Here is a 9,999-nt window from a genome sequence, read left to right as displayed (position 1 = left end):
GGAAAGAGTCTGCCTGGGAAACTGGTATTTTCTTTAAAATAATCCTAAATAATTTTCTGTGCTGTTTCATGAGCCTTGCCCTCCTGTCCCAGCTGGAGGGGCTGTCCTGTGCCATCCTCTGTGGCCTGTATTTTGCAGGCACTTGCAGTCAACCCGTGCAGCAGCAGCAGGATTAATTGTTTCCCTTGGAGGACACAGGATTTATCTGCTTTGCTGCTGCTCACATTAGCCCCTGTGCCAGCTCTGCCTCCTGAGACACAAGCCTCCTCTCCAGACAAGCCATGCAGCCCTTTTGCATCTCAGCAGCCAGTCTTTCAGCTTAATCCAAAACCCATTCCAGACAAGTGCAATCAACTGTTTTATTACTTGTCATGTTAAAGCCCCTAATGTTTGGAAAGAAAGGAAGTGGGTTCTCCCCACCCAGAGCAGGGGGGCTGGCTGAGGTTTCAGGTGACTTCAATGCTGTATTTTGTCCATCATGCTGCTTTCTAGTGGTAGTTGAGAAAACCATTCTTGCAATCATTTGCATAGACATTAAAGCTAAAGAAGCTACAGGATTTGTTATCCAAAAGCTGATCTACAGGAGGAGAACATTTATGTTGCTGACAGCACATTGCAGTAAAGGGTGTAATTGAACAGGCTCTGAAAAAGGTTTAATTCTAAATATAGAGGGCCACACTATGCTCAATACTGTTTTGGAAAGTGTGGCTGAGCCATCATTATGTCTCTTCCCCTCCTCCACCTCTGCTGCAGGGTGTCAGAGGGTGAAGTGTACATTCCTGTGTTGCACTTTCTTGGTTTATTTCTGGTTTAAATCCAGTGGAGTTTATGGGGTAGGATGTGTTCTGATTTTAAGGTGAAGAGCAGTTCTGCTGCTGCTTATGCTGCCCTGGTGCTGAGGAATCTAAATGGCTGTAAGGTGGTTTTTTTATATTTAATTTCAATTTCTGTGTCATCTGAGCAAAAGAATGAGATGTATTTAATGGAGGAGAGCAGGATTGTTCCAGCAGGCCAGGGTGCTTTGTAATGTTGCAGAGGCAAGCAAAGGATCTGGCAGCTTGAAGGTGCTCTCAGCTGCTTTTGATATGTCTAAAAAACAATTCCCAATGTTATGTGGATCCCCAGAGAGCAAACTGCTGAGATCTGACTTAGAGTCCTCAGTTTTCTAGGGCTCCAGATAGTCTGTTGCATCCACAGATTCTGAAGGTGCCTCAGAAGCAGACACAGCCATTGCAGAGCTCTTTTCTTTTCAAGCTATATATTATTTAAAAAAAAAAAAAAAAAGATTTAACTCTTCTCCAGTCAAATTGTTCTTACCATCCGAACTAAGAGTGTGGTAGAATTTCACTGCAACTTGGCCAGCAGAGAAGTAATGTGTTCTGGAAAGTCTTGTGGGAAACTCAGATGAAAACGCTGCTGATCTTCTGGGTAATTGAGTCAGAGCAGCAATGCTCAGAGAAACGTGTCCAGGAGGCAATCATAGAGTCATGGGATGGTTTGGGTTGGAAAGGACCTTAAAGATCATCCAGTTCCAACTCCCCTGCATGGGCAGGGACAGCTACAGCACTCCCAGCCCTCTTCCAAGACTATTTTCCAAGTATTTTTAAGAGCTTAAGTCCTTCCTGCTGGAGTATTTCCCTGTGTGAAGTGCCTTCTCTATTTTGATCAACGCTGACCTTGTGTTTGGTGGAATTGTTGGTATTTACTGTAGCTGGATGCCACAGCGAGGGCAGATCTTAATTCTCCATCGGTCACACTGAGGTTACAGCCAGCAGAGCTGGAGACAAAAGGCAGCTGAGCACATGGGTGGGTAGAGCTCTGATGTAACCCACCAGCAAGGCAGTGACCAGAGGGTTAATCCGGTTTACAATGGGCTGAGCAGCTGCCAGCACCACCCCAGCATCACCCCAGCACGCAGCTCTAAGCCACATCTCCAGCCCAGTCATGCTTCACTCTGTTCCAAGAAGGATAATGTTTTGCAAGCTTTATGGTCCCACCACCCTGCAAGGGATCTCTCCCTGAATGGCACAAAATCCATGACAATGGAGGGTGGAAAAGGGGTTTTTGGGAGGTGGGTCCTCCCTCTGTCCAATTCTGGAGCCCCTAACTTAAGAAGGACATGGAGCTCTTGGAGAAAGTCCAGAGGAGGCCACGGAGATGATCCAAGGGCTGGAGCAGCTCTGCTCTGGAGACAGGCTGGGAGAGTTGGGGTGTTCAGCCTGGAGAAGTGAAGGCTCCAGGGAGACCTTAGAGCACCTTCCAGTGCCTGAAGGGGCTCCAGGAAAGCTGGTGAGGGACCTGGGACAAGGGCAGGGAGTGAGAGGACTAGAAGAGGGAGATTTAGGTGAGACATAAGGAGGAAATTCTTCCCTGTGAGGGTGGTGAGAGCCTGGCCCAGGTTGCCCAGGGAAGCTGTGGCTGCCCCATCCCTGGCAGTGTTGAAGGGCAGGTTGGATGGGGCTTGGAGCAACCTGGGCTGGTGGGAGGTGTCCCTGCCCATGGAGGGGGTTGGATCTAGATGGTCTTTAAGGTCCCTTCCAACCCAAAACATTCCATGATTCTATGAATTTGTGGGTTTTGTTGGCAATTCAGAGGAGCCACCTCCTCTTTTTCATCTCTTAGTTGATTTAAAACTTGTTATAACCCTGGTCCTTTTTTAGGCAAGTGTGTTTGGTAGCAGCACACCTAAAGAAGGGCAGATGTAGAGGAGGTGTAGATTTTTTAAGAGCTTGATCAGTGCTGTTGTCTCTCTGCAGCTGGGGCTGTTCCAGCAGCACATCCCATTTACCACCTGCTGCTGGGATGACTGGTTTCAGCTCCAAAACGGGTTCATCTCAGTGGAAGAAGCCTTGGTTAGGTTTTGGAAGAAAAATCTGGACATTGCTGTGACTCCCCTGCTCCGTCTGCTCTCACAGGGTTCAGAAATGCTACAGAAGGGAGGGGCATATGGGCAAAGGGAATTATTTTGTGATTAATTTAATTGCCAAACATCCAGATGTGGCAGAGGCTTTGTGTGGTGGCACTGGATTTGTGCATGCACTTTTTGCTCTGGCTTTGTTTCTGCACCATGTTGTGGTTTCCTTCCTCTCTGGGTATTTTTTTTTTCCTTCCTCTCTGGCATATTTGTCCACTGGAATCAGGATGCTGAGAGTGTATTTTCCTAACATTATGGCTTTTCATGTGGGAAAACGGAGCCATGGATGTGGACGTACCCTCATGTCTCTGTGTTCCTCTGCCCTGGGCTGTGGTAGTAGAGAGTAAGGGTGTTTTTGTAGCAGTTCACCTGAAAATACAAAGGTGTGGTCCCTGCACTAGTGAAAGAATATTTATGCTCCTGGAGAACTGTGCTTTATGTTCACAGCAGGGATGAAGAAGGTAGGAAATCAGCCAAGAGCTTCCAAGTGTGTGGGTTCCCCTCTGCATGCACACATGCCCACCACCTCTCACATTGCACTTCTGAGCCCCAGAGAGCAGGAGGAGCCATTCACTTACTCATTTTCTGATGTTCCATTGCTCAGTCAAGCCATCAGATGCAGAACTCAAGCTCACTGGTGCCTGCTTTCCTTTGCAACACCTCATTGCAGGGGAGCAGCTTGTGCAAGGTGCTGCTTGCTCTGTTGCTCATCTCCAAACAGTGGTTACTCCTCAAATCCAGGGATGGTGTGTTATGAAACTTCCCACTGTGTTTTAGTTGTGGCCACGTGGTACATGCTGGCATATTTTGTTCCTGATGACAGAGGGTTTATTTTTAAAGGGGTTAAGTGGAGGAAGGGAGAGCAGATGGGTTTGGTTTTCTCCAAGACTTGGGAAAGTGGGTTTTGCAGGTGTGGCCAGGTAGGGCTAGAGCTGCTGGTTCAGCTAAGCATGGAACAGAGTCTTAACACTTCCATAGGCAGGACTTCGGTCCCTGGGCACCAGAAGTTGTTAAATATTGCTCTGTGGAGGCAGGGAGGCAGGGCTTCCCCAGCACATCTGGGCTTGGGTTGGTAGGAGGTAGCAGTGGCTGGATGGCATCGGTCGGTCAGCGTGTAGCTCTTGAGCTGTCAGTTCTGCCGGGGTTTTTTTCTGGACTGCATCATGAAAATCTCACTCCAAACAATCCCCCCCTTTCTCCTTTCTGTTTTTCTAGGAGGCGAAGGGCAGAGTGGAGATGGGCAGCAGACCGTGCAGCCATCGTCAGTCGCTGGAATTGGCTCCAAGCCCACGTCTCGGACCTGGAATATCGAATCCGGCAGCAAACGGACATTTACAAGCAGATTAGAGCCAATAAGGTGAGGACCTGGGCCTGTTTTGAATACATGGGATTTTGCTCTGTCTGCCTCCACTTTTTTCTGACGCAGGGGAGAGTGTATATGCAAAGTCTGATGCTTTTTATCCACTTGAATCTCTCAAAGAGCACAGTGCACAGTTGTGACTAATTGCAGTGCTGATTGGCATGGGCTGAGTGTAATATTTACTCCCTGGTTCAGTTTGGTAACATGAAGGGAGTAATACCTTACTTTAAAGTCAGCCTTTGGGTACTAAACAACTTTTGGATACATGTTGCTGTTCTCTATTGTTGGAGCCTTTCTCTATTTTATTAATTTTCTTTAAAAACCTTCCTAGCCTTTCTGTTTGGGACTAACTGAAGATGGGGATAAGGAACAGCTTAACAAGAGACTTATTGGGGAAGGGAGGGAACTGGTGGAAATCAGCTTCAGATCCTGTCATATAGCAGGGGCTTAAAATTGAGTCTGTATCATAAAAAGACTGTTTCTAGGAGCTGACCTTTCTCAGTGGCAGGAATTAGTTTTTTCAGACTTGCTCTCAGATGGTGGGAGAATGGGGGAGAGCAGAGAAGGGATGAGGAAGGAATTGTTACTGAGACTTGTTCAGGCATGCACGACTAAATGTCAGGCCTTGGAGGGGAAGGAATGTCTGGAGTTTGTGGCAGGGAGGCTGGTGCTGTTGCATCAACTCAGAGATCCTCAGCAATTCAGAGTCCAGCAGAGGTTTTTCCCAGGATGTGGGGGGGTTGATGGGGAAAGGGGCTTCCAGGTGGGTAGAAAACACTGGCAGGGGAAGGAAGACTGGACCTTTATGCAGTTAAGTAGAAAAACAGACTAATTGAGTGAGTGAGGGCTCTAAATGACTGGGTGGAAGAGCATGGCTTGCTGAACAGAATACAGGGCTGAGGTGGGAGCAGAAAAAGGCTTCTGGGAAGTGGCCTCTATGTCAAATTAATTAACACATTTCAGAAAGAATTACCTTCCTCCTGTCTTAAGAAAGCCAACCATGCAAGATGGTTTCTCTGTGTAAAATACAAAATTCCTAAACATTTATATGCAAGAAAGTTAAGTAATGGAAGAAATGAGAAAACTCATTAGTGAAGTGGAAGAGTCAGTGTTGTCACCAGATGATGACAACTTGACAGACTTGTGAAATGGCCTGATCATGGCTACAAGCATCACATGTTTTTATCTAAGGTTGCAGTCTCCAGGGCTGAAAGGAGAAAATCATGATGCTGTGTCAAAGTTGAAAAGTCCAGCTGAAGTTTCAGAAAACAGGATGTCCTCTGCTCTGATTTATTCAAACAAAAACTCCATGACTGCAGTAGTATGTGAATTTAAGGTAGAGCAGTGGCAGAAGAGTTCAGATGTTGGAGGGTTTGGTAGTGGCTGTTCTGCCTCAACAAGAAAGTGAGTATCAAATATCCCATCTTTCTGGTGGGATTTCATGAATATCCCTGCTTGCACCCAGCTGCCCTTGTCTTGGTGTCTTTGAGCTCAAGGATGAAACGTGCTTCATTTTCACCAATGAAAAACTCAGAGTAAGATTCAGAAAAGCACCTTGGGACAAGTAAAGGGAGACTAGAGAAGCAGATGTTTCAGTAATAACAGAGCCTTGCTGGAATGAATTTGACTTCAAATTGTACAAGGACAGTAATTAAAGAATTTGGCGACACCTTGTTTTTTCTATCAGCATAACTCTAGCCTGTTTGGCCATAACGAGGTTAAAATGTGGCTGCAGCAGGGATTCAAAGTTGCTTTTCTATTTTATTATTTTGTTTAGCTTAATTACCTTTATAATTAAAGTTTACATCCCAGTGCACCTTTTTAAAAAGATGCATGGCTTTATCAAATTGCAAGAGAAGGAAAGGCAGGCAGTCAAAAATAGCCCTCTGTTCTGAAGGTACTGCTACCTGGGTGTCCTCAGCAGTAATTGTGTTTTCAGCACATTTGGGTCGTGTCACTTGGAGCCTGGTGAGATGTGGAGGAAAACAACAAACCTGTGAGTGGGTGTTCAAAGTTAGTTGTAAAGTGTTTTCTGGCACTTAAAAATAGCAGGCTGTTGGGCCTTCCATTTTATGTTGGTTTTAAGAGTGTGGAAAGTTAATTAAAGGGACTGGATGTCCATGAAGGTGGTTTTCTTTTCACAAATGTGCTTTGTTGGGCCTTTTTGAGATGGGGTGTGACAAGGTGCTGGTTTCCCCCATGCAGAGTCTTTGCACCTCTCTGCATGTGTGGGTGGCAGATGCTCTGTTTGGAAAGGAGCAGACAGCATTTTTTTTTCTCTTTTCCTGTGTCTCTATGAGTTTCACTCTTAGATGGAATAAGAGGTGAATCAGGATGAATTTTGTGCAGTGGGAGACTTGGGTGAGATAGAGCAGCCAAAACTCCTTAAAGATGGGCTTGTTTTGCACATCATCTCTGGAGACCCAGGTTCAGCTTGTTCCCAGAGCATCCCAGATGGTTTTGCTGTGTTCCCTTCAAGCTTTTGCTCTGCTGTTTGTGCAGCCTGTCCCGAGGGGAGGGCTTGTGCTCTGCCTGGAGCTGCTGAGTCAAGAGAAACACGTGATGGGTGGGGTGGGAGTTGGGAGGAGCCTCTTGCTGGAAGAATTTGCAGCTCTCACATGAGTTTCCTGTGTCTGCAGTGGTATGTGGGGCTCAGGGCACTGTTAAGAGGTGCTGCTCTCCCTCTGCAGGGCTGTTGAGGACACTCAGTATCTTTCTGATGTACATTAATGGGTGTCACAACCCTCTTCCTCACTCGTTAGTCCCTTGGCAGAAGCTGCTGACTGTTACAGCACCATGAGACATCTGAGATCTGTCTCCCTCTCTGTCTCTATCTGAGACCTCTACGATTGATTTCTCATTAATAACATCATTAGTGTTAAAAATGGGAATATAGAAGCAGCAAACTTGCCCGTAAATATTGGAGGGAGCCTTCCTTTTTCCTTTGTTTTGGAGAATGCTGGTGAAAAGCAGGTATTGTGTGACCTTGGAAGGAGCTGCTCCTTTCCCTTTCCATAAAGGGAGCTGGGAATGTGATGTTGCCCTTCTAAATCCTCTCTGTTATTCAGAAGTGTAAAAATAATGGGGATTTAAAACTCTTAGAGGCAAAGCAGAGAACACAGCCCTCAGTAGGAAGATGCTGTGGAGCATAGTGGGCTCAGACAGGGCAGCTTGTGTGTGAGGGCATGAAACCAAAGCTGTGCCTGTCACTGGGAAGGCCCTGTTCAGCATTGCCTCTGCTTCAGAGTCACCAGTAAAGGGACATGCTTCTAAACAAATACCCACAGTGTCTAGAATAGTAACTGCTCCCTCCTGAGGCCTGGAGCAGCTCCCTTCATCCTATTCCTTTAAACTGAAGGCAGAAGTTCTTGGTAGCTGTTTCTATTCCTGAGGCCCATGCTTCCCCATCTCATTCTCTTACTGAGCAAAGGAGAAGTTCAAGTGCCTCCCGGAGCATCAAAGAGAAGCAGTTTCCTTGGTTCCTGTTTTGCATTCAGTCCCAGTTTCCCCCTTTTTCATGTCCACTGTTTCCTACACCTGACTTCTGGACATGACTGACCTCTTTGCTGAGGTGCCTGAGGATGTTTCTAGAAGCAGTGGCCAAGTGTGATGGGTTGCTCTTGGAGGGGGATCTTTCAAGAGAGTAGGAAAAGCACAACAGTATTTAATTGAGTTTAGACTGAGAGCCTCTCTCACCCACTAAACACCCCTCTGGGATGTCAGAAAACTCTAGAAAATTGCCATCATGTTTATTCTAGAAGCTGGTTACTTCCTCATTGCTGGTCAGAGGCCACATGCCATTGTATTTAGTTTATGAACTGTTTTTCAATGAAGTATCTCTGAACTATGGGCTACCAGGATCTTTCTGGGCAGCCACGGATCTGTTGTTGCAAAGATTGTGTCAAGTCATAAGATAATCAGTCATGTAAGATTTGACTTTGTGGATGTAGAGGGAAGCCTTGTAGCTCTCTCCTCTCTCCAGATGACGTGTCCCAGGTTCCCTTCCAGGCTCACTTTCTCGTGACACACGGTGCAACCTCCAGAATTGTTCTCAGATGAGTGCTCTGCCTGTTCTTGATCTGAGCAGCCCTTTCCCTAGTTCCTTGGTTGACCAAATGTAAACTTGTTCTGGCTTGTCTTCGTCCTGGACTATATTCATAGCCTGTAGGTTCCACCAGCTCTCTTAATTCTTGGCACATTTCAGCCTGCTTTGTTATAATAGAGCTCAGAATACGCAGAATTGCAATGATTTTATTTTACATGGGGTTGTTCAAAGAGAAACCAGTCCTGCCTTTAGAGTAAAGCTTCACTGAGAGTAAAACATAAACAGGACAACAAATGTTCAGCCTGATGAAGCAGTCAGTGCTCTGCCTCTGTGCTTTGTCCTGCTAGGTTTATACCAATAGCTTGTTTATCAGTGTATTTTTTTCTCCTTACTGAATTTTGTGAATATCACTCCTTTTGGGAAAAAAAAAAAAAAAGAAAATATCTGCTCAGAGTAACAAGTTTGTCAGGTTTTGGCACCTGCTCAAAATGGTTTGCTTGGCTGTGGTGGTGAGTTCCAGTTGGGCCTGTGAAAGCAGTGGTTTCCTGCCCTGCTCTACAGCAAAATGTTCTCCCTGGGTTTGCTGGCACGCAGCTCGCTGGGGAGGGGAAGGGCTGGGGAGGGGAAGCACCATCCTTGCAGCACTTCTGCCCGAGAGGGAGCTAACTGTCTACTGCTAGTGGGCTGAAGGCATGTGGTCTGGCTGCAGCCACTGTCCTTCCCCCTCCAGGTTCAGCTTAGATGTCAGGAAAAGCCAGGCAGCCAGGGGGTTGGGTTTGGCATCGTCTGAAAAACACAGTGGGAAGGCAGGGCTTGTCATGCAGCAGCTGTTGTGTGTGGGGATGATGGATGTGCAGCTTCCCTGCTCTGACCAAAGGACCCGCCCTTAATCCCTGTTCCCTTTCCTGTCTTCCAGGGGCTGATAGTTCTTGGTGAAGCATCAACCCCTGATCCTGCAGGAGATGATGCATCCCGTCCCATTAGTGCTGAAGTGAAGCTGGAGCCTGGGGCTGAGCGCCTGGTAAGTGCCAGCAGCACAAGTGAATGGGTCCAGATCCTTCACCTTCCTGGATTTTGGCTGCGGAAGGTTCATCCTTGAAGCTGTGGAGAAGAGAGGTGCTCAAACCATGTGTCTGGCTTCCTGCAGAAGCACCTCTCTGTGTGACATCACCTGGGAATTGCCAGTGTGTTGGTCTGTGCAGGTCTCCCCCTCCCAGATTATTTTGGGGTTAATCAACAATAGGCTTTAAACACCTTTTAGAAGAGAGTTCCTTGGGATACCTTTTAAATATGCATGAGCATTTTGTGAAGCTTAAGAATCCTTACTAATCCTTTCCCTCTAGCAAAAAAGTAACTCAAACTGAGAGCAGCACAATTAGCAAAGGCTTCTAAGGATGTGACTATTAATATCTGCCTGAGTGGTACCCCTTGGAAAGGGAACTAATGATTTCAGTGAGATGCACTGGAAACTATGCAGAGTGCCAGGTATTTATTATTTAATGCAGAAATGTAGGCCACAGACTAAAGGCTTGATCGTACTGCTCAGCCTGGCTGTGATTACTTTTGATCCTGTGGGACAGATTGATGTATAAAAATCAAGGATTTTGAAGTTGTGGTGTAGTACTAAGAGAAGGGTGGTCCCTGCGTGGCTCCAACTCCTGCTGCCAAGCTGCAGCATTC

The 9,999-nt window shown here is 46.6% G+C and overlaps 1 protein-coding gene across 1 annotated transcript in view; it reads left to right on the top strand.

Moving 5' to 3' along the window:
* Nucleotides 1-9,999, top strand: part of KANSL1 (KAT8 regulatory NSL complex subunit 1) — an 85,172-nt gene that overhangs the window by 50,351 nt on the left and 24,822 nt on the right. Inside the window, exons 2-3 of the mRNA XM_010008136.1 lie at nt 4,130-4,271; nt 9,236-9,340. Coding sequence (XP_010006438.1) covers nt 4,130-4,271; nt 9,236-9,340 — 247 coding nt within the window. The remainder of the gene's footprint in view (nt 1-4,129; nt 4,272-9,235; nt 9,341-9,999) is intronic.

Source organism: Chaetura pelagica, unplaced genomic scaffold (genome assembly GCF_000747805.2).
Source record: "Chaetura pelagica isolate M959 unplaced genomic scaffold, ChaPel_1.0 scaffold520, whole genome shotgun sequence".
NCBI classification, from domain to species: Eukaryota; Metazoa; Chordata; class Aves; order Apodiformes; family Apodidae; genus Chaetura; species Chaetura pelagica.
Note: the sequence above shows the minus strand (reverse complement) of the source record. Positions and strands in the feature narration are given on the sequence as shown.